General features: G+C 52.1%; 8 protein-coding genes and 1 non-coding gene across 9 annotated transcripts; 7 read left to right on the top strand and 2 right to left on the bottom strand.

The window, feature by feature from the left end:
* Nucleotides 1–55: 55 nt before the first annotated feature.
* Nucleotides 56–754, top strand: BP01DRAFT_364340 (ORMDL family protein; the record flags this gene model as incomplete). Its single annotated transcript, XM_025576324.1, has 3 exons — nucleotides 56–188; nucleotides 291–649; nucleotides 707–754. 3 exons carry the CDS (start codon nucleotides 56–58, stop codon nucleotides 752–754), a joined length of 540 nt encoding a protein of 179 aa, XP_025432749.1.
* Nucleotides 755–2,077: 1,323 nt separating this feature from the next.
* Nucleotides 2,078–2,587, top strand: BP01DRAFT_364339 (uncharacterized protein; the record flags this gene model as incomplete). The annotated part of the gene is made up of 1 exon (XM_025576323.1): nucleotides 2,078–2,587. The coding sequence occupies one exon, from the start codon at nucleotides 2,078–2,080 to the stop codon at nucleotides 2,585–2,587; it is 510 nt and encodes a 169-aa protein (XP_025432748.1).
* Nucleotides 2,588–3,335: 748 nt separating this feature from the next.
* Nucleotides 3,336–5,313, bottom strand: BP01DRAFT_315699 (glycoside hydrolase family 71 protein; the record flags this gene model as incomplete). Its single annotated transcript, XM_025572565.1, has 4 exons — nucleotides 4,704–5,313; nucleotides 4,115–4,646; nucleotides 3,919–4,050; nucleotides 3,336–3,844 (listed from the first exon to the last, which is right to left on the bottom strand). Exons 1-4 carry the CDS (start codon nucleotides 4,833–4,835, stop codon nucleotides 3,336–3,338), a joined length of 1,305 nt encoding a protein of 434 aa, XP_025432747.1. The 5' UTR covers nucleotides 4,836–5,313.
* Nucleotides 5,314–6,382: 1,069 nt separating this feature from the next.
* Nucleotides 6,383–6,453, top strand: BP01DRAFT_t104. The gene has a single exon. It is a non-coding gene; the product is annotated as a tRNA-His (tRNA).
* A 301-nt stretch (nucleotides 6,454–6,754) lies between these two features.
* BP01DRAFT_390441 (uncharacterized protein) lies at nucleotides 6,755–8,826 on the top strand (the record flags this gene model as incomplete). The annotated part of the gene is made up of 2 exons (XM_025578001.1): nucleotides 6,755–6,895; nucleotides 6,959–8,826. The coding sequence occupies exons 1-2, from the start codon at nucleotides 6,787–6,789 to the stop codon at nucleotides 8,824–8,826; spliced, it is 1,977 nt and encodes a 658-aa protein (XP_025432746.1). The 5' UTR covers nucleotides 6,755–6,786.
* Nucleotides 8,827–9,133: 307 nt separating this feature from the next.
* Nucleotides 9,134–11,823, bottom strand: BP01DRAFT_337120 (calponin homology domain protein). The gene is made up of 2 exons (XM_025573271.1): nucleotides 11,280–11,823; nucleotides 9,134–11,190 (listed from the first exon to the last, which is right to left on the bottom strand). The coding sequence occupies exons 1-2, from the start codon at nucleotides 11,444–11,446 to the stop codon at nucleotides 9,405–9,407; spliced, it is 1,953 nt and encodes a 650-aa protein (XP_025432745.1). The 5' UTR covers nucleotides 11,447–11,823; the 3' UTR covers nucleotides 9,134–9,404.
* A 204-nt stretch (nucleotides 11,824–12,027) lies between these two features.
* On the top strand, nucleotides 12,028–13,308 carry BP01DRAFT_337117 (uncharacterized protein). The gene is made up of 3 exons (XM_025573270.1): nucleotides 12,028–12,212; nucleotides 12,280–12,396; nucleotides 12,481–13,308. The coding sequence occupies exons 1-3, from the start codon at nucleotides 12,140–12,142 to the stop codon at nucleotides 12,846–12,848; spliced, it is 558 nt and encodes a 185-aa protein (XP_025432744.1). The 5' UTR covers nucleotides 12,028–12,139; the 3' UTR covers nucleotides 12,849–13,308.
* Nucleotides 13,309–14,659: 1,351 nt separating this feature from the next.
* Nucleotides 14,660–15,751, top strand: BP01DRAFT_293186 (uncharacterized protein; the record flags this gene model as incomplete). Its single annotated transcript, XM_025571725.1, has 1 exon — nucleotides 14,660–15,751. One exon carries the CDS (start codon nucleotides 14,660–14,662, stop codon nucleotides 15,749–15,751), a length of 1,092 nt encoding a protein of 363 aa, XP_025432743.1.
* Nucleotides 15,752–21,097: 5,346 nt separating this feature from the next.
* BP01DRAFT_236339 (uncharacterized protein) lies at nucleotides 21,098–24,904 on the top strand. The gene is made up of 2 exons (XM_025571236.1): nucleotides 21,098–23,528; nucleotides 23,586–24,904. The coding sequence occupies exons 1-2, from the start codon at nucleotides 21,198–21,200 to the stop codon at nucleotides 24,801–24,803; spliced, it is 3,549 nt and encodes a 1,182-aa protein (XP_025432742.1). The 5' UTR covers nucleotides 21,098–21,197; the 3' UTR covers nucleotides 24,804–24,904.
* Nucleotides 24,905–25,123: the final 219 nt, after the last annotated feature.

Raw genomic sequence — 25,123 nt, 5'->3', positions numbered from 1 at the left:
CTCCTTCCCTCCGGAGGTCGATACTGGCCGACACCGACTAACTCCGGATTCCAATATGTCTTCAGGCAAGGCTGGGCGGAGGAGACGGTCGAGCAGTATCATTTATCAGGAGCCTCCCGAGTCCATCGAGCGGACCAGCGACCAGGCCGCCCTACCCAATCTGAATGCGAACTGGGTCAATGCCAAGGGTGAGTTCTGGCTGTGCAGGGATACGAAGGCGGGGGGAGTTTTGAGGCAGTCCAAGTACTGAACAACCGACATGGCTGACGGGTTGTGCGACTTTTATCTAGGTGCCTGGACCATCCATTTCGTCTTGATCGTGGCATTGAAGATCTTCTATGACATTATCCCTGGCGTCTCGCAAGAAACCTCCTGGACGCTCACCAACATCAGCTACATGTTCGGCTCTTTCATCATGTTTCACTGGGTGCGGGGCATCCCTTTCGAGTTCAACGCCGGGGCGTACGACAACCTCAACATGTGGGAGCAGATCGACAACGGCGACCAATATACTCCGACCAAGAAGTTTCTGCTCTGCGTGCCCATCTGCTTGTTTCTTCTCAGCACACATTACACCCACTACGACCTGACGTATTTCACCATTAACTTCCTGGCTACGTTGGGGGTGGTTATCCCGAAGTTGCCCTTTGTAAGTTCGGACCTGTGCACTGGAAGTTTCGCGCATCGCTAATTTGGCATCTCCCAGTCGCATCGTTTGCGAATAGGGCTTTTCTCCGACATTCCCGAGGAGTAGTCGCTCTCGGCTCCAGCATTCAATTTCCTTATTTTAATCCACCACACATGTTTCATTTTCCGGACTTGTCTTCCCCCTTTACTTTCTCCATTCTTGCTAATATTCTCCACTTGGGGTCTATGTTGTCTTTTGCCTTCTCCTCACGGTCATTACCTCAAGAACCCCCCTTTCCAGTTACCACGCGCTATTCGCCCTAGGAAAGTGCCTCGGTCCGGGACACCAAGTGGGGCATCTCATCTGCGCAATCTGGACCGGTGTATATTTCAGGGACCCCTCTTTGCGAACAAGAAGGCTCTGCGGGGTTTGCTGTTAGGAGCTGGAGAGGACAATTGAATCGCGGTTTCATAGTTGTGAAAAAGAGAAATGGGCGATGGCTTAAAAGGGGAACGGCGGGCCACATTAGATTCAGTTCCAAAAATAGGGGAGATCAGAGGGGTTGGCTCCTGTGTCTCTTACCCTTGATTCATCCTAACCATCATCACTCCTAACCTACCTATATATCCTACTCATTGTTACGTCTGGTTGCATGCATCTGTAGTTTGGTAATGGTCCCGCAGTTGTTGGGTTGTGGTTATGTGGGGAAGACCTCGGGATGACTAGGTATAGACTAAGGGGTCACTGTGAATTCAGACAGATTGCTGTCTGGCCAATGATACTTTCATTGCCTCTGCTGTAATGACCACTATCTCGAGGCATGGAGTGAGTATGAGTTCTGCCAAGAGGTGCCCCACGAGTAGTATTACAAGGGTCACTAGAATCGACTCGAGGGATGGTTCTCCGAGTCAAATGAAACAACCAGCTTCAATGCTCTGTGCTGGTTGATTGATACTCAAAAATGTACCGACAAGGATGTTTTATCCTTTCTACGGAGCAGCAAGTGCTCGTCTCCATCTAGTAGCATTATACTCAAACTGCAACACCAAGCCATGCCACCAAACTCTACACTGAAGATGCTTAGTATATCCTCATGCCAAGAGAACAAACGAGCAAGCCCTTTATTCAGAGCTCTTGTATAGACCGAACGGAGCTTCCTTCCTTGTCTTCCACACAATCAATCTTAGTGCCTCTTTATCACATCATCCATCCACAAATCCCTGACATGCAATGACAACAAGGCATTGTACAGGAGAATTCCCTGTTCAGCTTCACCACCCAGGACACACACGCACACACACACATACCTTACCTATATATATACCTTCAATAGAAAGAGCAAAACAATCTCAGCCCAACCCACCCACCACACCCATCCCACCAAACCCCCCAGATCTATCATACAACTACTACCTCAACCCAAAACCCATACTAGCCCAGACTCCCAACATGAGTATCAAAACCATCAGCACCAACACCCTCTCCACTCCCAGCTCAACCCACATCGAAACCCTCCTCACTAACAAAACCCTTCTCGCCCGCCACCCCCAGAAAACCATCCTCCAGCTCATCCTCGCCATCGACCCCGACACAGACGACACCTGGACCCGCGCCGAGATCGCCCTGCAGAAGCGAGCGGTGTACTTGCGCGAGCGGTACCCTTATCCGCGCATACGGCAGTTCGGGGCTGTGGTGGTTTGGGGGGATAAGGTAAGGTTGTTTACGGAGGAGTTGTGTGGTGGTGTTGGTGGTGGTGGTACAATGATGATTCCGTGGCGGGATGAAGGCACTGGGAAGGTGGTGTTTGGACGAGAGGAGGTGGCGAAGGGGGTTGGGGAACGATGGTTGACGGAAGTAGAGGATAATCGGGTGGAGGAAGGGGAAGGGAAGGTTCGAGGGTTGTTGGTCGAGATGGTGGGGGATGAGGAGTTGGGGGAGGATGTGCTGGTGAGGGATTGAGTGAGATCTCCTCGAGCTTTGTGATTCAGGGGTGGGGTGGATGAGAGTGCGGTAGGTACTACTAGTCCAGTTGTAGATTCTTAGATGAATGGATCTACTAGTTAACTTATTCTTATTCTTGTTGTCTCAAAGATGTGTGGTTCAGTTCGGTGAGGATGAGGGAGCTCACCTGGGGTTTAGCTGGTACTTGGTAGTGAAATGTATGAGTTTGTTGCTTTTCAAGTATCACGTCCTCCATGTATAAGTAATGGATTGCGTCTCCCATGGTAGCATTATCCTACTGGACCCCTGAAATTACTGCAAAGCGAAGGGGTGTCTGTGAATACTACATAGTTGGGCTGACAGCTCCAGTGACCACACTATGAAGGACCCTTCTGGACTTCGCCTTATACGGTCAGACGGCAGTTTGGATGTGTTTCTCTCCCAGTGGATTGGGTCTTCGGCCTGTCACTTCTTATATCCAGTCACCACAATCATGACCTAGTACAAGCAGCATAATACCTGCTAATGGGATCTACGTCGACTGTCGACTTCAAGACTGCACAAGCGAATCAGACTGATGGGAAGTTCATGCCATACCCTACGAAGAATAGTATCACGCGTCACAATCCCCCCAAGTGTCACTTAAGAAGCATACATCGACCAACAGCGTTCATGCTTCTGAGCCAGAAACCATAGGTGGCTGGAGATATGAGTAGCCACCACTAACTGGTAATTATAGTTGACTGAGAACCAGGTCGAGTCTCCATCAAGCTCCCGCAATCTTCCCCACATACACATTGAAGTTATAATACTGGCTCTGACTTTGCACCGCCAGTCCCCCCTGCCCACTCAGAATAGTCTGCCCATCTCGACTCACCGTGAACGTCTGCTTCCCCACCCCCATCGAGACATTCGACGTCACGATCCCCGCCGGTACGTCGATCCGCACCGGCGCATTCGCCCCGCTGGTCACCGTCAACGTCGCCGGGCTGGTTAACATAGTCGCCACGAAGATGCTGTCGCTGAGCATGTTGATCCCGTTCGGGGGGCCGAGATTATCTTCCGGACACGAGACCGCTTTGGGGGTGGGACGATACCAGTAAACGAGGCTGTCCTTTTCGACTTTCGGGGTGCTGGCGCCGGACTTGTAGGCGGCAATGTAGGGCTGGTACAGGTCCCGCCAGGCATCGTGCGGCATGCCCTTGGCCCATTTGGAGGAGCCATCGTCGCTGTGGTTTGCTGCGTACGGGCCGATGTAATGCGACTCGCCGTAGTCTAGACTGCAGTGTGAGCGAACAGACAAGGGTCGGTGCTTGCTGTCGCATTGACAGTAAGAGGAATGAGCGTACCGTTCCAGGAAATGATCTCAACCAGACTAGGGCGAAGAGTAAGCATCTGCTCCCACCGCAGTGTCGGCAGGTTCTCGCAAATGAAGACCCAGTTCTTGCTGTTGAAGTGGGTGGCGAACCAGGGCGAGACAGCTGCAGCTCGGTCAGTCCCCATCGTCCGACATCGACGCCACCGCAAGGGACGGGTTGAACCTACGTGCCATATAAGTCGTCCCTGCGAGGTCCTTGATGAACCGATCATCCCAGATCGTCGTCATCGGACCCTGGATAATGCTATTCCCCCCATCTGTCGGCCACGCGTACCACGAAAACGCCCCGTCCACGGATCGAGCCTTGTTGCTGGACGCGGCCGCCGGGTCCTGAAGATTGGGAATGGCCTGGATCGGGTGCGAGGTGCCTTGCTTCACAGGGCCCCAGTTGAAGCTGTCGCCCACAAAGGTGCTGACCACGGCGCCGCCCCGGTACTGCATCTGGGCCGGGTGGTTGGCGTACTGCTGCATGTACTCGGTGATCTTGGCTGTGTCGCCGTTGGACCAGTAGGCAAAGTCGAAGGAGATAAAGACTTTGAAGTTCACCTGCTGCGCCGCCTTGTAGGCGAGCGCCAGCTGTGTGGGAGTGTATTTGTCGATGCTGGCGCAGTTCAGGGCGAAGGCATCGATGCCGATGGCTTGGGCGGCTTTCATATCGGCGATCCAGTCGTCCAGTTCGTATTTCTCGACTATTCCGACCTTCGCACATTGAGTTATAAGTTGAGCATTGTTCGAAAGAGAGAATCATTGACTTACCATGAAGTGGGCAAAGACATAATGGTCCGAGGCCCGGGGCTCATCGCGCTCGACTTCCACGGCAGGAAGACCCCAAACGGGGAAGATACTGAGAACAATGACAGCAAGTTGAAGCAAGGTATTCCACTTCATGATGTCTCAACTCAAGTCACACTTGGAGGTCGATTGATTCAAGTTATGATGCAAGCTGAAAGAACAGACGGACTTTTACAGCCCGGGTTTATATGTCGACTCGCCATTATGCCAATTCTTCGAGGATTGAACGAGAAGGAAGGATTCCCCTCTGACCTTCTTGCCATCTCTGAGCAAGTCCATGATAGCCTTTCTGAAGCAATACATCTCAGAGGCCAATATTGTAGCACTTGGGGCTGGTGCAACCCATCGCTGCACCTCCGAAATAAGGTTGTAATGCTAGATGTTGAACCACGTGAGATGTTGCAAACCGCTTGACATCTTCTTCCTTTCTTCCGACAGGTGATTTTTGATCCTACCGTAACACTCGGAGATTTTATATCCCAATGGATCGTGGCTCGCGAGCTCCTGACCTGGTCACATTCATGTTTGCGGCTCGACGATCCCAGGTACTTACTGTACAAATCGCAACGTCAAGGTACGAGCCGAGCCGCTTTCCGCAGAACATATTTCCATGGAGAGACATACCTATTTGTAGAGAATCCGTCCGAGAGCCTTTGGCAGTCTTCGACAGCGGGAATTAACAGCTACACAGAACCTGTATAAGGAATTTGAATCCGGTGACCATCGGCCTTGAGCTGAAACTTCAAGGTTATACCAGTACGTACGCAGATATCACCACACATTATTCACTTCGTTGCCGGCTTGCATGCAACCAGCGTACGACATGAGCTCACTTGCATCAGGTGCGAGGTGGGTAAGACAACCAACCACAGACGAGAACCCTCAATCATCTCAGGCACGAGACCCCTTGATACGGTTTGTGCGAGGATGGGCAATGCTCGGGAGCAGACATCTTGATCCCCTCGAGCCCTTGCCATGGCTTCCTGATGTGCTTAACGAGAACTCGCCATGGCCTGTCGCTGGAGATTGTGATACTTCTCAAAAGAGTGCAAGTATTACTTCCGCTGACACTTCTCTTGGTTCCCAGATCCTTGTCCAACCTGTGATCCGAACAAGACTGTTGCATGTTTGCCACTCGAGATCGGTTTCCGACCCTATACATTCACCATGTAGTTTCGTATCTCAGTGGGGCCAACTTTGGTATGCTCTCTGGATGCGAGGTGAAGCAGCGATGCTTCCTTGGTTTAGCAGATGGCCCGACACGAAAGTAGGGATTCGTAGTGACTGCAGCGGGCAGACAGGAATTTGATTGGGGAGAAGGTTATCTACTAAGGAGTAGAGATTGCCCTGCTAGAAGAGGGGAGAAACTACTCCGTACCTCAGTCTTCTCATAACGATGCTTGTGCATTGAGAGATTCGAGGAGGAACTTCCGCATCAACCTTTACACGGGATATAATCTCTTCAACTCACTATTTCAAAAGAGTACATTCAGTTTCACCAGCTTACTGCTGAGCCAGAAGTAAAGTTGCAACACCAAGCGTACAGTCGATCTCAGTTTTCTTCTTTCTATTTCATTTCAATCTCCTTGAAGACTAACACTTGGGTTATATTGCATGAAGTCAACTCCTATATCACAACAACAGGTGCTGTGGTCTAGTGGTATGACGTCACGTTGTGGCCGTGCCAGCCCCGGTTCGATTCCGGGCAGCGCCACTTTTTTGCCTTTTGTTTTGTTTACCCTTTTCTCATTGTCGAATTTATCAACTGCACAGGGTTGTTCCAATTTTCTTTTTCTTTTCTACCATTCTCTGTCACAACGAATAGATAACGTCAAGACAGGTTGTGCCTATGGTATTGAGATGTCTCTATCATCAATTCATTCCTATTCAACTCCCACTTGTCCCAGACGTGTTGCCTCACGTCGACTGCGGCTATCGATAAGCGCCGCGTTCTTTGTGACTTATCAGCCATTATCGGCGCGATTCTTTCTCTCCGCGCATCGCATCTCTTTCATCTTCCCATTCCCTTTCTTTCGCGACTATTCTCATGGCTGTTCCGGACGGTGTAGGGGCGAACTTGCCTGCCTATCGCCCCGCTAAACCACTACCCTTTGAGCTGGTCCAGCACTCGGGCATTTTCCTCGAGGAGAAGCTATGTATGTCTCTTACCGGGAGTTGACCTCGCCTTTCTGTCCGCGAACGCTAATGTCGGTCGCCAGATACACAGGCTCTTAACCTCCTACTTGAAGTTCTCACTGCTGGCACCATTGCATCTACACCAGCATTTGTTCCACCTCCTCAGCACCTGGCTGTCGCCGCAACCTTCTTAGTACATCCCACCACGACCACCCGCGCAAAGACGGCCGAGGGAGAAGAAGCCCCCAATGCAGCCCTCCGTCTCCTCCGCCTCACCAACGCTCTTGTTGGACCTATCGCCGCCAAATTCGGGCTCGCTTTCTCTTTCACGCACTTTGCAACCTCTCGCCATGGCCGACGACGTCGCGGTGCGGACGACACCCCTACCTCGGAAGCAGCGGAGGATATCATGACACCGGTCAATCTCGATCTAAGCGAATCGCAGTCGATATGGTCCCGTGCGGAAGACTTCTGGCACGCCGTAGGTTGGGCCTTCAATTGCTCCGTCTTACACCATGAGCGCTGGGAGCACTGGCGGATTTGGCTCGAGTTTATGTGCGAGGTGCTCGAGAGTGACTGGAACGAGCGGTATAGGCAGTGGATAGAGGACAAGGAATCCAGCGCAGATAGCAAGGTTCCAAGCGCTTCCAGACGCAGGAATAGCAACAGAACGAATGATGCTGCCGACCAGATCCTCAAGAATAGCCTCATCTTGCGTTACATCGAGGGCGCCAGCGCCACCTACGGCCGCAATCGTCGTATTGTGAGATCTATCTTCGCCGATGGTGGTGTCACCTCCTCCAACGAGTTCCGCGAGGTTTTCGAAAATGAACTCAAGCAATCTAAGCACAAGAAGCACAGTTCTAACAGCAAAAAGCGCTCAGCGCAGGTCAACATCGATGCAGAAGAGTTTGGGGACTATCTAACCGACGACGAGGACGATGACGAGGACGAGGACAGCATCGACGCCGCAGACACTACCACGACTAACGACAACGACGACTACGTTGTGGCAAGAACACTACAAGCACGCGCTCGGGGCCGTGGCCGTGGCCGCGGCGGCGCAGGCGTTGCGGGTTCATCAAAACAAGATTCCGCTGGTCTTGCTCTTCGTCAATCGAAACGACCCCGACGAGGCACTCGCCCTCAAAGCACATGGCCCGAACCCACCATCTTCACCACCCCGGCGAACCTCATGACGCCTGAAAATTACGGCAACTCGACGGGCACATTCAAGTACTCTGACCCGAGTTCCAAGCGCTATGTCCCCGATGACCAAATCCCTCCCGAGCACTTAGCCACAATGCACGCCGACCCCTGCACCCTCGGCGGCATGCGCTCCCTCACCCTCCGCCAACGCCTCCTCCACCTCCTCTCCACCGTCTCCCAGACCATTCCAGAGCACTTCACCCCGCTGGAAGAGCTCTACCACCTCTTCGCCGAGAACATCCGACACCTACCCCTCCCATCTTACCAAGCCTTCATCAGCCCCACCGCCCTCCCGCACTTCACCTCGGCCGCGCTGACCACGCTCTGCGAGTATCTACTCTTCCGTATGCGCGAGTCCGCCGCCCCCGACACCGAGGACGAGTACCTCAGCCAGGCCAAGCTGGAACATTGCTTTCTGCCCTACGGAGCCAACACGAACTCCCCGGCCGACAACGCCAAGATCTCCATCACCCTGGAGACGCTGGTCATCCTGCTCGCGGAGAACGATATGCTGACCGTGACCCCGGCGCTGAAGAAGGCGGTCACTCAGGGCGTCATGGCCCGCGAGCAGCGCCCGATCCACGACGGCCGGAAGAAGAAGAAGGAGGCCGACCTGCATGCCGGCGATATCGAGTGGGCGTGGCTGTTGGAGAGCGGAAGGAGGCTGCACTTTCTGGTTGAGGAGATCATCCCGCTCACTTCTCTGGCTCTGGAGGATGAGAAGGATGAGAAAACGGGTTGATTGCGGGGGGAACCCTTACTTTGTTGAATTTTTCCGCGTGGGGACAAACTATGCTTATTTGCTGATTGTGACCTTTGCCCTGTGCTTTTTTTCTGTGTTGATCTTGTCATTGTTATTCTTAGACTATCGGGCGAGTTTTGCGTGCGCTTTCTCAGATAACCGGCTCGATACCCTGTCACTTGTTGTTGTGATCTTGTAGCACAATATTTTTCTTCATTTGCGGACTTTTGAATTACAGAGATCTTGTTTTGCGGACGTTGGTATCTTACACCATCTCAGGGAGTAGAAAGTCAAACTTGAAATATTCCATGAATTTTCCAATGCATATCAATTCCAGATAAGGGAGATTTTAAAACCAATCGACGGACGGGTATAGAATAAGAACAACCTCCTTCCCTCAGCACACAACAGAAGCTCAGCACTTAAATCCAGAAAAATGTCCTCCACAATCGATGACACTCAGCATCTGAACACTACATAGGCAAGCAAATCAGATATATATCCTGAATATAGAATGAGGGGAGGGGACGAAGCCGCGTCCAGTCACATTCCCCCTGCTGACCCCCTCCCAAACAACTTTACTGAGGAGGCCTGGACCCGATAATCTGCCTCCTGGCGCCTCCAACACCCAAGCCAGGCCCGCCACGGTTCTGATTATCGCCGCCCATGTAGCCATACTGGTGCACGTCCCAGGCTTGACCCGGTCCGCTGCCCAGAGTCCCATCACGCAGACCCTTAGCAGCGGCCTCCTGGGTTTGTTTCTGGCTCTCCTCCCATTCGCGTTGGCGCTCGCGCTCGCGCTCCATCTCCCGCTCGAGCAGGGACTTGGACGCCCAGCCGCCGGCTTTGGTCTTCTCCTGGGCGGCGAGACGGCGGCTGTTCTCGGCGTCGACCTCCGCGGTGGTGGTGAAGTCGGCAGGGCGGTGCGTGGCGGGTTTCGGGGAGGAAGGGGGTCGGTTGAAGGAGAGGAAGCGGTCGATGCGGGACTCGCCCGCGCCGCGGACGGGGCTGGAAATGGGGACGGGTTTGCGCGGGGTGGAGGGGGATTGAGGCGGGGAGGCGTAGGCGGCGGGGTCGGGGAGAGGGCGGGGAGGCGGGGCGGGTTTGGATCCAGTGTTGGGTTCGGGGAGAGGTCGGCGGGGTGATGAGGGAGGAGGAGGGCTGGCTGGACTTTCGGCAATGGGAGTCGGGACTCCTTCATGATCCTGGCTGTTGTGCTTCTGCCACTCGCCGCGGAGTAGTCGGCGTTCTTGCTCGAGGGACGAGAGGTCGTAGCTTGGTTTGGGAGGCACAGGGACCTTGCGCGGACTACGTGCGGTTTCAGGGGAATTTGCGCGGGCATCCTCCTGCCGTTCGCGCTCGTACTGGCGCTCGCGCTCCTTGGCCCGCTCCAGCTCGTGCTCGAGTTGTCGAATGCGCTGGCGCTCCTGGGACTCGGACGCGGCAGCGGGTTTGCCGGAGCCGGCCATGCTTGCTTGGTATTGACTGAGAAATTGTCCGTTGAGGCGGCTGTCCTGCGCTTCGCGACGCTGCAGTCGCTCCTTCTCCAGTCGTTCTTCCGTCTCGCGTTCCTCACGCTGACGCTTGCGCTCCTCTTCTTGCCACTCGCGCTGTTGCTGGTCCCAGCGTTTCCGCTCCGCCTCCACCTGCAGCCGCTCCTGTTCTCGCGCGCGCGCCGTTTCCTCCTCCCAGCGGCGTTCTTCCTCAAGGCGGGCCTGTTCTTCTTCGGCTTCGAGCTGTTGCTGGCGTCGACGCTCGTCCTCCAGCTCCTGTATCCGTCTCCTTTCCTCCTCTTCCCGCCGGCGTTTCTCCTTCTCTGCTAGGCTGGGGACGTGGGGGGCTGCCGTGGTGATCTGGCGTCGCGCACCGAATGCCACACCCTGGTTCCCTTGACTGGCTCCGCCCATGTAGCCGTACTGATGGATGTTCCAAGCTGGAGCTGTGGAATGCTCGTCCGACCTCTTGCTCCAGCTGCTTACGGGCTGCGGCGATCTCGCTGGGCTCGTGTGACCCGAGTCACTACCGCCGAACCCCCGCGACCTGGTGGGTGTATAGGCACCTCCCTGGCTGGACCCCGTCACATGCGGACTGAGAGAATTGCCCTTGGATTGCGGGCCAAGTGCGTAAGGGAATTTGTTGGGCTGGAGAGCATTGGCCCGTCGGCTGAATGAGGTAAGACATTGAAGCACCTGAGCGGGGTCCTTGGCCTCGTAGAGATCGACGGTCAGAAAGACGTCATGCGGGGGAAGGCTAAGGGGTGGCATTTGACATGCGCGCAGAAAGTGGGAAATGTTTTCCATCTGCACGAAAGGCATGGATGACTGCTTGTATTTGACACCTGGCGACACGGCGAGATTTACGAGTCTGCGAGGACGGCTGCATTTAGTCTTTGCGGTTCCCGAGGACGGAAAAGCAGAGGGGAATCCCGTCTCAGTAGGGCTTGCGAATCTTACTTGCATAGAGCAACTCCATCTTTCAAGGCTTCCAGAAGATCGCCTGCAGGGAGCTTTTCATGGAGGACTTCTTCAATCCAGCTGCGGACTTCCGCGGCTGCTTGCGGGGTATAGCGGGACAGGCGCAGATTGCGCAAGTCCTTATCCAAGGATGTGACGGACGCCATTTTTCTTTTTTCGAGTACCACACTCAGTCGTAGTTTGCTCACAGAGTGCAAAGCATGTAGAAGAATTCCAGAAGCTCCAAAAAATTGTTGAGTCGGCGCTGAAATAGGGGTGGAAAGGGGGCGCAGTGTAAGGCTTCTGTTTATATAGTGCCTAAATGCGAGTGGGACGAACCGCGGTACGTCACAGGGGGGTGGAGGGATTTGTGGCGTAGGATAGCGACTGGCGGATCGAACGGATGCGAGATTAGAATGGAATGCGAAGGGATCAGCGCAGGATGATTGAGCAAGCAGAATAGGAGAGTTATGTTGAAAGTCCAAAGGAGAAGAAGGGGAAGAAACACTTTTTCAATTTGGGAGAGGATACAGAAGTACTTGAGTACTTGAGAGATGGTTGGGAAACACAGAGAGTGTAGAGAGAAAGACAGACCCCGAACGACGGCAACAGGCGGAATGCGGGACTCTTGGCCCTCGTAATACGTCGCCAATACGCCAGACTTCGTACCGCCCATACCGGGCGGTATGTGCCGATGACGTTCCGGCCGCAATGAATTATTACGGAGTAATTGTTTCTTCTCCATCAACTGTCCTGGAACTAATTACTCCCTTCTAACTGGACCACAAACGCCCTTCATTGCTGCCTGAACACCCTTTCTGACCCAAAAGCACCTTCTGGTTGATACCGGACCCGGACAAATGAGTCCCATCAACAGTCTTTGGTTCAAGTGGAAGAGCCTGAAATTGCCCTGGCGCACTTCATATCTCGTGGGTATGTCGTCTCCATCAATCTTCTCGATGCAACAAGACACTGTCTGACATTGCGATGCACATTACAGGCCATGATCTGAAGGGCAACACTTATTGGGAGTTTAAGGATGCTTTGAATGCCAACCGATATCGTCGCATCGTCAAATGTGACCCCAAAACCCATCTCTCCGATGTTCAAGTTAGCCGTAAGAGGTTCCCCTGCGGTCCCCACATTCGATCATCTTATACAGCCAGATTCACCCGATCAAACTGACCGGTTTCTCTTCTAGCACAATGGCACCAATGGCTACGATATGTTCGAGCCGACCCTCCGTCGATTGAAGAACAGCAACAGGATATCCTCCGACAGATTCAACTCAAGGAGTTGGCTCGTCTTGCGGATGAGCGTTGGGCTAGCAAGCCTTCTTATCTCGATAAACCGCAGACTCAGCAGCCCGTCCCAGCTACTCAGACCAGTGACGCCACGTTGAATCCTCCAAAGGGTGAGACGCAATCAAATACGGCCACCCCTGCTGGCCCGCGAACTGAGAAGAAGGAAACACCAGCCGCGAAACCAGATCCTTGGGCCAAAGCCGCCAGCAGCCCCGGTGAGAAGTGGCAGCCGGACTCTTGGAACCCGACGTCCTCTCAGAGATGAGCCGGACGGCTGCTGCAAAATGTGACTTCAACCTTTCTGATCATTGATGGTCACTCTAAAGTCGCGTGGAGCGCGCGACTCGTGCCACTAAATATCCTCACTTGCTCGACCTTTGATGAAAGCTTGAATATTTGTCTGGATGTTTGCAGGATCCGCACTCTTCACTCTACATCTTGCACCAGGGTTCCATAGCGGTCAGCTGGCGTATTCGGAAGCCCAGGAAGCCGACGTAGTACACCAGCTTCCATGATTTGGTGAGCGAGATACCGATCTATGTATGACGGGAAATGCTCTTCGAGACAGAGTCTTCAGAGGGTACATGTCAGCTTCGAGCGACATTTGTATATTACCTACATGACGCATGTACTATTGTTATAACAGTGAAAGCTAGCTTGATCCATTCAACCTACTCGGGATACGAGAAGCGGCTATCTTACTATTGAAAGAAGAAACTTGCTGGATAACACGAGAGTTATCAGTGTTTGAAGGATATATAATGAGACATTGCATTCAATAGGACCTGCCGAACTAACTTCGCAGCTGACTCCTACCAACATAGATAAAGGATTGATACTGTTCTGAACCAGCTTAATCACAAACCACAAGTATCCAGTATATCGGCCGACGAGCGGTGTTCATGCAGAGTGCTCTCATTCCACTGCATAGAATATAATAGTGCAGCGATTGCGGACTGGGATTGGAGGACGCAGTGCTGACTCAGGATGACGACGCTGCGGCATGAAAAAGCGAGTGCAGATTCTCGCACGCTAAACCAGAGCGGGTGTTTCCGGATCCGGACCGACATCATTGCCGGAAGGGAGGCAACGGGCTCAAGTCAGGTGCCCGCCCGGTGATGACGGAAATCTGGCTGTCGAGGTTCGCCTTGTTTCTAATCTTTCTCCTCTGCCCAAGCACAGCACTGTCATTCGTGCTAGTATTTCTCATCTTTTCCAGACTCTTCTCGACGTGAAGCAGGTCGAGGTTCATCTCATCTCTTAAAAAGACACTGTCTGGGAGAACTGCCGACGGGTTTTGCTCCTCATCCCTCGCCCCCTCGCCCCTTGCCCCCGCTTCATTCACCATCGCCAACCACTCCCCACGAAAAGTGGGCATGAGATTATAGCGCCTGCGCGTCGCTCATCGGTCCCTGCCCCTCACTGTGAATCGAACTCCTTCCTTGGCTCTTCCCATACCGTCAAGGACTACATTGCACACTCTCGACACTGAAAACGCCTCCAGCCACCACGCGTCGTAGTGTTTGATTCACGTCAGATACTGCGCTTTTGACCTAGTCGCTCAAAATCTACAGGTCTACAGCCTATATGTATCACTCGAACCTAACCATCAAAAACAACCGCATTTTGAAGGAAGGGGGATTAGAACGCTGTCATCTAGTTGCATACCTCTGGAACAACCACGTGTGCATGTGTCACAACCTTTCTCAACACTGAATCTCGAAGCGAAACCATTTGAAAAAAAAAAAACCATGTCCATCAACGTTGTCTTTGTTCAGGGCCCGGCCGGCTCTCACTAAGTGAATTTTCCACTTGGTTTTCTGTGCTTAACGATGGACTCCTTCAACACCATTGGGGGCCTTGCAAGCCACGGTTTGAACGTGAAAAAAAACTTCCTTTGTTCGCATCCTATAAAGCACAAAATTTGTTCCCAGTCGCCAGTCGCTAAGGCAGGTACGGGTGGGATCTAAGCTTCATAAAGTTTACATCTTATTGTTACAGGCCAACCAATTACTGGCGCGATTGATGGAAGAATCCGGGAAACTCGCTCAGCGTCTGGACACTCGGCCTATCGCCATGAGCAGCCAAAACATGAACAAGAAGTCATGGGAGTCTCTGTCGTCGACATTCTCTCAGCTGGAAATCTCAATCTCCCATGACAGCTGCTATGCCTCCGATGAATTTTCTGACCCTCCAAAACCTACAACTGTTTCTACCACTCTTGATGCTTCATCGCTAGTGCCTGCGGTTGCGACGCCTCTTCAGTCGACCTTGAAGCCTATCCTGAAAAGATCATACTCAGAAGTTGAAGACGACGAAGAGCGCGAGTCTGGCTATGCATCAGCGGAATCTGACTACGAGTATGACAGCTTTGACGAGTCGGACGATGATATGTGTGAAATTTCAGAGTGGGATGAAGCTTCAGACATAATGTCTCAATCAGATGGGGACAATGACGATGTTGCGTCTCTGGATGGTTCGTTCATCATTGAATTCGGATCTCATGTCCAGTTCGATGCGAACATATGCTATATCGAAGCACCAGAGCTTGAAGACGATGACGAAAGCCCTGAGGCTGGGCTAACTTGCCATGAACTGTTTGAGTTGGCCCGAGCATCTGGTAGCCTGCGACTACAAGAAGGGGAAGGTCCTGGAGACCAACTCAACGAGTGCGAAGACGAGGACAGCATGATCCTAGAAGCACTGAAGCAGCTCCCGGAAGAGCATCCCGATGATGTTGTTGATCTGGACAAAAGTCTTTTCGTCGCCTACATGAATGGCATCAATGGGCTGAACGACCCTCAATACAAATCTCGTCTTCGCCATCGCGTAGACGAAATCAAGTCAGGCCGTGCGCATACGCCATATCTCGACGAAGATGGCACCACTGGTACATGCATCGATAACGCGCTCAACCACGTTATCGGCGTCTTTCACAACATCGTCGCCGAGGAGGAATTCAACGAGCTTGTTGACCTCAGCCACGTCAAAGGCAGTTGCACAGGCCCCAGTGGGTGCATCAACCAGAAGCTCTTATGCAAGCTTGAGAATATCCTCTCCGAAAGACTGGTCTCAGATGCCGTCCGCATCGGGCCTGACGAGTTGAGTTTCTTCACCACTGGTCTTGCATACGCTCTAGACCACTGGAATGGTTACATGACGGGATGAATCTGACACGGTATCTACGAAGACCCACGAAGGGGAAAAAAGAAAAAGAAAAACACACACAAATAGCCCAAGAGGCATAAAATTGTCGCTATTTCATTTGATATGACCTAGAGAGCCACGAGCATCTCACAAAAGCTTACGAGCGGGGATTATGAGCATCGTCCATAGCGAGCTATTCAGCATGAATCCAAAGTTCCAAAAATCCAGATTGCATATTAGTGCCCATGTAGACAGGTGTTACTGTTATTGCCTACCATACTTGCCACTGAAAACAACAGCACCTGGTCTTGGCAAGCTTAGCACTACATAATCCGAGGTGACTATATTCTCCGAAAGGAATCCGGAAGGATCGATCTTAGTTGCCAAGCAGAAGGCCAGCCACCCCCCTTCCTCCTTCCGGAGTGACTCTGAAACACCAACTCCCTCCGTCAATCCACGGGTTCCCACGGAATATGTGAGGATGATATCATATCCCAGGGTATGATGTAGGTAGTGTGCCCTACAACCGCCCCCTCTGTCAGATCCCAGTCAAACTGAAACACTTGAAGTGGTGAAAGTAAGAGGAACTTGCCTATTACTTCCGGGTGCGATGAGTATGAGCGCAGGCTGAGACCACTGTCGATCATCGGCTGGTTCCTACCAATGAACATCCCGGACCTTTGTGTTTGGACGTATGCACCTCAAACTCACTCGCTGCAGGAGTCTAGGTTGCGGAAACTAGACCAGACAGTTTTTTAGTGTAGAGTCTGCGGAGAGTGTGTGCGTGTGAGGGGGTGGTGAAATGCTCTCGACGATAACACAGTCTCTATAATACTATTACCTTGTTTTCGAAAGACACCAGTGCGACAAAGGCTCATGTACTTGCCCCGCGCAGTACTCCGGACTGGACATGCAGGCTGATGTCAGACTCTGTTGTCAGCTTGAGATCAGCAAAGGGTGTTGTGTTGAGTCTTTAACTCCTGCACCTAGTGATGATTTTCTAGCTAGATTTTGCAAGAAAAGGCGAGCCTAACCTGAGGAAAAAAAGAAACGACGTCGGGAATTTCACAGTGTTTCAAGCGAATCCGCTGCTGGGGTCCTCGAGATCATACGATCTGAAACTGGGCCACGGAGTGAGTTATCCGTCTGCTAAGGACTAGCCAGATTTGATCCCTGTGACGCTAGCCTTGGTCGGACCTTGACATATACTTGCATAGATGGATATGTACAGTATAATAGGTAATAGTTGAATAGACATATCAAGTTACTAGTAATGCCTCAAACTCCCCACTCTTTTCCAACTTTGAGTCACGGGTGGTGACTTCACTCGGTGGATGGATCATGCATGCAGATGTACGGAGTTACTGTGCCTATCATAATGATTGTTGGTGGTCTGTTGATAAAATCAAGAGGCCAACTTATGCTTGTTGTGGCGAGGCTGTTGGGTTTCGAGGTATAATAACATTTGTTGCTTGTGGGGTATACTTGGGGTCCAGGTAGAGAGAGATATGGGGGCCAGTTTCAGAGCGGGAGGCTTGGTTGGACGCAGTGTGGTTACTGGTGGGTGTAAAGTTCCGTGGAGTTGTGTCAACCTAATGCAATGGCCTCCGGGGAGAGCCTTATTGTCCTGTGCTGTTTTGCCCTGTGCTTAGGGTTGGCTTGGGGCCTGCAAGGTGCCTAGTAGGCAAGGTCAGTGCACGCTGCGAGAGAAGGATTGATATTCTACTAGTAGTTGGTGGTGTGTATATAGAGTGTATCTTGGCAGGGTGTCAACCGGGATTCATTGTTTGTTATGGGTTCACTGGTTAGTATGCTGCGTATGTTTGGATCCTTGAGTCGATGTTCATTTGCTTGAGGGCTTATCATTGGGGCTAATCACAGGGGATTATTCTGTAACTACTGGGCTAGAAGGCTACTATGGATGGCAATTGAGGGTTGTGGCTTTTACTGGTAAACCTGGTTATTTGACACAAGCTTTAGGCACCCGAGTAACCGGTCATTGGCGATTGACAGAGTAAAGTCACCATACGAGAGGGTAGATTGCAACAAGTGCAGATAAGATGGGTTGAATCCCCGGAAGCTGAGAGCTCAAATTTCAGTCGGACGTCGTAGCGGGGCAGGATTTGTTCACCTTGGGTCGTCGTGGACAAACCCGACAGACGACAAGCAGGAAAGACAGTCCATAGATGATAGTTAGGTAGAGTGGTTTGCTGCTTAGAAGTAGATTGTATCTTCCATGATCTTACAGAAGAGGCAGATGTTGGTTTACCATCCCACCCCAAGGTTGTACTGAATATAGCAACACCCAGGCAAGGAAAAATCCATTTTGAGCTCGTATCATATATTGCGCCCGCCTCCACCGGCCATGTGCCGGGATCGCGCTGGGTTTGGGGATTCAGCTGAAAACTTGAAGAAGTGGATTGTTGATAGTTCCTGGCAGTTCCCACCAGCATATATTAAATCGGAGGCTGGAACCCAATTATCGGCGGCCATCAGCGAGCCGTACCCGATTAACTATCCGCCGGAGTGTGGGAGCACGACATGGGGCGGACTATTTGGGCCGTGGTGAACCAGAATGAGAGCACGGAAATGGTTCCTTTGATTGGATCCCTCGTGCTTCGTTTTACCGGGCCCACCGATGCAGAAGAGCAGGGATTCGGGGATCTCAGATACTTCTCTGGTTGACCAGGACCTTACTTACCCACAAAATCAGATCGTGGTCAAGATCAGTGACTCGTGAAAGCGTCGCAGAAAAGCAGGTGGGAACCGGGAGAAAAATAGGATTTGGCACCGTCGGCCTGTAGTCCCGCAGTCGCGTATGAACAGCAAAGTCAAAACAGGAGATTTCTGACTCGCACCCGTGCTCGACGAAGGAAGAGTGCTGTCAGGACTCAGGAGCCGGTCTGCGATGGTTTACGGAGTAATCAAACGTTGATAATTTGTCAAGGCATCTATTGTATCTTGAGCAACCCCCATGGATCACTACTAACAAGGTCCAGTAGTATATGGGGTAGACTATGGAGTATGGAGAGAGCAGCATACAAGAACGGCATGTCCCAGGATCATCTTCGGTGCACCCACTAATGATCTGCCCCTGTCAACACGGAGATCATTGTGCGACTGCGCGTCCTTCTTCCCCCGCGCACCCCTTCCCCCCCCCAGTTGACTTGAGTACGGAATACAGTACGACCCAATTCAAGCATGCAGAGATGCTCGAATACTTGCGCTTTATGCAGAAGGAGCTGGCATAATTAGCCATGTTCCTTGATGGCGGTGGGTGGATTGGTCATGCAAGCCACCGACCGGTGCTAGTAGCAACCAGAGTTTGAGTCTTAAGCCAACGCTTGAAAGACTGATTTCGGGAAGATATGAGGGGGAAACCCAAACTTTTGGAGCGGGATCATGCACGGATTTGGTCTACGGAGTTTGGGTATTTGTTTTCCTCGGTTATATCCGGTGAGATAACTTCTCATTCATTCCTTCTGCGACTCCTTAGTCAATGCTCACTAAGACGATCAGAATAATGAAATACACATGGAAGGCGAAAGTAGGACTAAAAAGGAATGAGACACGGCTCGCTGCGAGAGGCGAGTGTGGCTTTCGGTTGACCTTTAGTTACAAGTTTGGGCTTGCAGTAGCGCCCCCTTAACCCTTTCCCCCTCGTGCTCCCTGCAGTCGGGACGGTATGCCTTTGTTGGTCTCCTGAAGTGGACTTTTACTAATTGTTTAGGGTTCCTTTTCCCTGCCTGCTTGAGTGGGGCCAATTCACTAGTTCGGGTCTGGAGATCGTCGGCTTTCTTGGGGCTTCGGTGCCTTTTCTTATTTGCTTCTAGTCGCATCCAACTCTCCTGGATGTTGCTGGCTCGTTGGGGTGCAGTTGGTGGTGGCTATCTTTATCGGCTTCACCATGGGTTCATCATGAGCAATAGACAGTTCAACCCCGACAACCGGATGATGCCCGGAAATCGAAACAGAGTGAGGAACCATGGGATACAATTGCTGGTCGCTTATCGGGCGAAACTAGGTGCAGTGCTTGGTCCCATGGATTGACTCTCTCCCTCCCCGAAACCGATATCTGAGGCCGAGGTGTTCCTGACCCGACAAAGTCTCAAGTCAGAGTGGCGACACCCCAAGCCAATGTCGATCTTGCCAAAGCCCTCGTGCTTGATGCATTCCGACTCGTAGGGCAAATTCCAGATGATGATCTGGCTGGAAACTCTAACAAGTCATAATGCATGAGGAAGTCCTTTATCCACTGATCCAGTATTCCACACAATTCACAAAGCGGATAAGCTTGGACGGTGTATGCACTGTAGTAGTTAACTGTTGTGTGTCGAGGTGCAGGTCAAATAAAATAGGAAAAAGGGAATAAAAAAAAACCCACTAAGTTCCTGTGCAGCCAAAGCGTCGGTCTCCTCTTCGCTCCAAAAGTCTCCACAATGCAACGATGTTCATTTGCTTCTCTGAACAAGAATTGACCCTCCTGGTGGAATTGAAGCGGATGAAAGGCTCCACCTCTCCTGGTTTTGCTAGTCACTTTTCTACCTGGTCCCGCTGGTATCTCTTTCCAGTGTCCATTTGTCTACACTTGGTCTGTAAACTGTAAAGAATTCCTCGGATCTTAATTTACAGAGACGGTGTGGACTTCAGACTCATTCCAACCATTCACACTCGTTTCTTCACTACTCCGTACATACAGACTGACTGATGGACTGACACTGACTGTTACTCCTGAACTTCCACCCTCCCTAAGGTCCCTCCCTCATTCCTTCGTTTCCTCTCTATTGCTTCTCTCTCTTCGTCTTTGTTCTTACCCTCTCGTTTCTCTTTCGCTCACCATCTCCTCCTCCTACCATTCACTGCTTACCCTTCTTCCTCTTCGTGATACTCTTAATCTCTCAAGAGCTTCTTTCCGACCAACTCCCCGAATCAGGCTCTCCATACAACTTCAACAACACATCTTTCCCTATCTATTAAGCTTAATCCAGATCTTGATTGATCGCTCGGATTCCAGTGTCTCTATCCGCGCCTAACTATTGCGACATGAACACTACGTTCTGCTAGTTGGTTCGTTACACTCATCCCCGATTTGCGACTGCCGGTTTTTGCTTTTGCTTTTGCCCACTTCTTCTGCTCGGCCTTCTTTGTTCTTCACTCTTCAGTATTTGCTTTTTCTCTATGCTTCGAGGCTTTGACGCAATCTTACGGCATCCACCATCAAGGCATATTGAAAAAAAGAACAAATCAGAGCGCAAGGCCCCCAACATGGGCTGTGCAACCCATTTCGTATTATTCAAAGGCTGACCCGCTGTTTCTACCTTGTTTCAGGATACTCAAGTCTCCCTCGATCGCTTTGACTCCCGCTTGACACTTCAAAAGTATCTCACCCCTCTTCCACGTTCTTTGTTCGACTTGCCATTTCTCCACCGACAATCCTACCACTGTATGGGACTCTCGCATCGCGATCATGCAGCACAGCAAAGGACCCGATTCTCCGGAGATGGGGAGGACGGTCTCGCGCTCGCGCAGCACTAGCATTTCCAGTGACTCCCAAATTCCCCGAGCCCATCTGCTCGCCCCGACGGAAGTTACACCAGCACCCACTTTCATTGCCTCTTCCGCCGCAGCCCAAATCATCACCACGGATCAAGAGTTTAACGCTGCCGACTTTGTCGCCGATGAGGATGGACCGGGCTCTAATGCAAGTGCACTCGTGACTCGCGAGGCTTTGGCGACCCTCAATCGATTCCTCGACTATCTTCTATTCAATATCCTTGCTACGGCGAAATCGACGCAATTGGCCTGCATTCGACCAGCGGTGGTGGAGGTTCTGAAGCCCCGTCTTGCCAAGGAAGTCGTTGAGGCAGCGGATGACGAGTTGAGTGAATTTATGGGTGGCCCCGAAGACGAGCAGATTGAGTTCCGCGGCGGCCAGACTCCTGGGGGTGATTTTGACCTGATTCATTCCTGGAAACTGACTCGCCTGCGATGCATGGTCTACACACGGCTAGGCGATATGGAAGAAGACGAGGAGGAAGAACATATCGCAAGGGAAAGCTTAGCCGACGAAGACGGCGTTCCGCGGAGGCTGGCTAGTCATGTGGGAAATATCACCCCCGCCGCAGCGATCTTTTTGACTTCGATCATCGAGCATTTGGGCGAACAAGCCTTGATCATCGCGGGTGAAATAGCTCGGTCACGATTGTCAACCAAACTCGAGCAGGATTCGGATGAATCTACGGAGGCTGGTGTCAATCGGGCAAGTATGGATCGGCTGGTTGTGGAGGATCACGACATGGAGAAATTAGCATTGAACCCGACCTTGGGTCGACTCTGGCGAACATGGCGCAAACGCGTGCGCGGCTCCAACCCGTCGCGGGCAGTCTCAAGAGAATCCATGCGCCGCCGCCATAGCGTCTTCACTACCACGGGCAGCAGGAAAAGCAACGTATTTACCGCAGATGACTTTTCCGTGCGTTCGGCAACCTCACCTCTGCCCCAAACACCAAAGGATATCGACCCAACATTAATCCCATTGCCGCTTAACGACCATGATGTTCAGGAAATCGAGGTCCCCGGATATCTGCCGGAGCTTGAGACTGGTGAGATCCAGACCATGCAGGCGGTAGTAGCTCACAAAGTTCGGCCCCACAGCCTTATGGTGCTCACATTACCTTCTCCGAGGTTGCCATCGTCGAGTGTCAATTCTCCCCTCACTCCTAAGTTACAGACCGTAAAAATCACCCGTCATGCTCGATCAAGATCATTGCCTAATGCGGGTTCTGAGGAAGAAACTCCCGAACCTGAGCAGTACCCAGAGCGACCGTCCCCGACTGCGTCCGAGGAGCGGCGGCGCTTGGAGACAATGTACGAACATGACGAGGATGATGAACGGGATGGCAATCAGGGAGAAAAGGCAGAGAAGATACAATTCGCGAATCAAATGAATCAGGAGGCAGAAGCAATGCAGGAGGCGACCACCACTGCTGTTGCTCACGAGGTAGCCACCCCGGTGTCTCCAACGTCCCCAATCGAGACAGAACTTCTCGAGGGTCAAGGGGTGCGTCCTAGACCTAGATTGGCTTCTGCACAGCGACCACGACCAAGAACGATGCGAGAACCATCGATTCACGAAGAGGGGTCACCTCCTGTCACTCCTGTTGTGGATGAACAAGCTGGGTCGACGGTTAGCGAGGACGCACCGCAGACGCAAGGGGCTGACTCCGCCTCGGTAGCGCCCGCCGTCGATCTCGACGAGTTATCATGCGGGGAATCTGTCGCCCCTCCTACCACTCGATCTTCAACCGATGACGGCAATTCGTACAGGGCATCCAGGCCCATCTCAACGTCTGGGGAGAGTACCTTATCTGACGTCTCGCGGAAATTGCCCAGATCTAGTCCTCTTTCAAACGGGGCTCACCACCGCTACGGGCGTTCCAGCCCTGGTATCTCATCTGTCAAATCCGGCATCGAACGTGCAGCGGTCCAAAGATTATCTGGGCGGCCATCCACTTCGGTGGCGTCCTCGAGTTATTCCAAACCACGCCGCTCGGACAGTTTTGGCAGCAGCCGTGAGAGGCGTCCTGTGACGTCCGGCTCATCCGCTTCTAGCAAGCTGAAAGGCCTGATTGTCCGCACCGGCGATTCCAACTCCTTGCGCCTGCGCAACTCGTCTGAGATAAGCAGAGTTTCAACCCGGGAGTCGGCTTTCGACGACACCACCGGCTTGGATGATTTGATCCGTAGCGAAGAAACTCTACATTTCACACTCACACCCAGAAACATGCGAGAAATGGAGGTAAGTCTGCAGCTACTTTTTCCTAAACTCAAAAAACTGCCATTAACTTTGAAGCAGTTGCCCGATTCTCCCCGATGGCGAGCCCAGCAGACCATCCCGTCTGACTCTGAAACTGGGCGACCAAGGACCTCTCACGCTTCCTCTAAGAGTATCATGGAACTTGCCCCCATGTCAAAGTGCAAATCATCAGAGCAACCAAAATACACCCCGATTGTGGTGCCTGATGTTCTCCCACCGCAACCTCCCATGGACCAAACTGTTGCATCTCCAACTTCGATCATCTCATCTGAATCCGGCACCCCTACAATCGCTGTTTTTGACAAAAGTGGCCCTGTCAAGCCATCAAGTGTGCGTCGCGTTTCCGATGCCACGGATGTCTCACGAAAGTTCAATAGACCCGGTAGTGCTTCAACCCGTACTAGCGGTTCACGTTTGCAAGCACGCCCTGCCGTGGCCTCCCAAGGGGACCAAACATCTGACTTGATTGATTTTATCCGTGAGGGACCGCCTACTGCAGGAGCTCACCGGATTTCGCGTGCAGTGGCACCGTTCCGTGATACTATGGACTCGGACGAGCTGCAAGCTCTCGAATCAGGACGTCCTAGTATGCAAGGGTCACTGAATGCGAACACTTTGACGTCTGTCGGCTCACGCACCGGCCTTCTGGAGACCGGAAACCGGGCAAGCACTCCGACCACATATAGCAAGGAGATTTCCGAGGATACTCGGCCCAAACGGAAACAGCGCCGGGTCCGAGACCCTTATGCAATTGACTCAGATGATGACGACCTTGACGAGCTTCTTGAAGCTCCGAAACCGAAGCGCGAGGAGGAAAGTCTGATAGATTTTCTGCGAAATGTGCCGCCCCCTGCAGCTGCGAGTCCCCTGCAACCCCTGGCTACGAATATGGGTGCTCGGCGGGGCTCGTCCGCAGGCTTCGCCGGTGCTTCATCTGTGAAGACCTTGCTATCTCGGAACCAAGCTACCGAGAAAAACGTTCTGTCCAAACCGTCCAGAGGTGATCTCCGCCAAGCGTCCGACAGTACTATGACCGGGGCAAACAACAACTATACCACCAGAACCATGAGTAGTGGCTACGGTTTGCCATCTGTCTCTCAAAGGCAGACTGAAACTAGTGCACTGGCCGACTTTCTCAGGAATACCGGTCCTCCTGAACCTCCAGTGGTCAGGCCCACGCAAACCCCTCCTCCAACCAAGTCGAAGGAATCGGGCTTCTCGCGCCTCTTCACACGTCGAAAGAAGATCGAAGTTTAACCCCTCCCACTGTGACTTTTAGCTTTCCTTAAGAACAGCTGTTGTCTTCTGCATGATTGTTATTTGTGCGGGCTCGAACACGACATGCTATTACTGGCAAATGACCTGTCTTTCTGAGCGTTGTGTGTTCAATGATGATACCTTTACTTTCAATCTCTACCATTTCTGTTCATATTGAAACTCCATTCACCCACTCTTGTTTCTACACTGGAACTGTTCCTCTGCCGCTACATACCCTCGCCGGCTTTTTTTTTTTTTTTTCTCTTTTTATTTTCGAACAAGGTCCTCTCGTTTGCAGCGATTCCCTACTCGATTCTTGC

The sequence above is a fragment of the Aspergillus saccharolyticus genome (genome assembly GCF_003184585.1).
Source record: "Aspergillus saccharolyticus JOP 1030-1 unplaced genomic scaffold BP01scaffold_9, whole genome shotgun sequence".
Taxonomy (NCBI): domain Eukaryota; kingdom Fungi; phylum Ascomycota; class Eurotiomycetes; order Eurotiales; family Aspergillaceae; genus Aspergillus; species Aspergillus saccharolyticus.
This window is presented reverse-complemented; position numbering and strand designations above follow the sequence as displayed.

Bases quoted from the DNA above. Each gene is read 5' to 3' on its own strand.
- BP01DRAFT_236339 (XM_025571236.1), top strand. From the start codon at position 21,198: ATGCAGCACAGCAAAGGACCCGATTCTCCGGAGATGGGGAGGACGGTC. The intron at 23,529-23,585 runs GTAAGTCTGCAG...ACTTTGAAGCAG, and splicing joins GAAACATGCGAGAAATGGAG to TTGCCCGATTCTCCCCGATG.
- BP01DRAFT_337117 (XM_025573270.1), top strand. From the start codon at position 12,140: ATGAGTCCCATCAACAGTCTTTGGTTCAAGTGGAAGAGCCTGAAATTG. The intron at 12,213-12,279 runs GTATGTCGTCTC...TGCACATTACAG, and splicing joins GCGCACTTCATATCTCGTGG to GCCATGATCTGAAGGGCAAC. The intron at 12,397-12,480 runs GTAAGAGGTTCC...TTTCTCTTCTAG, and splicing joins CTCCGATGTTCAAGTTAGCC to CACAATGGCACCAATGGCTA.
- BP01DRAFT_337120 (XM_025573271.1), bottom strand. From the start codon at position 11,446: ATGGCGTCCGTCACATCCTTGGATAAGGACTTGCGCAATCTGCGCCTG. The intron at 11,191-11,279 runs GTAAGATTCGCA...CCGTCCTCGCAG, and splicing joins GATGGAGTTGCTCTATGCAA to ACTCGTAAATCTCGCCGTGT.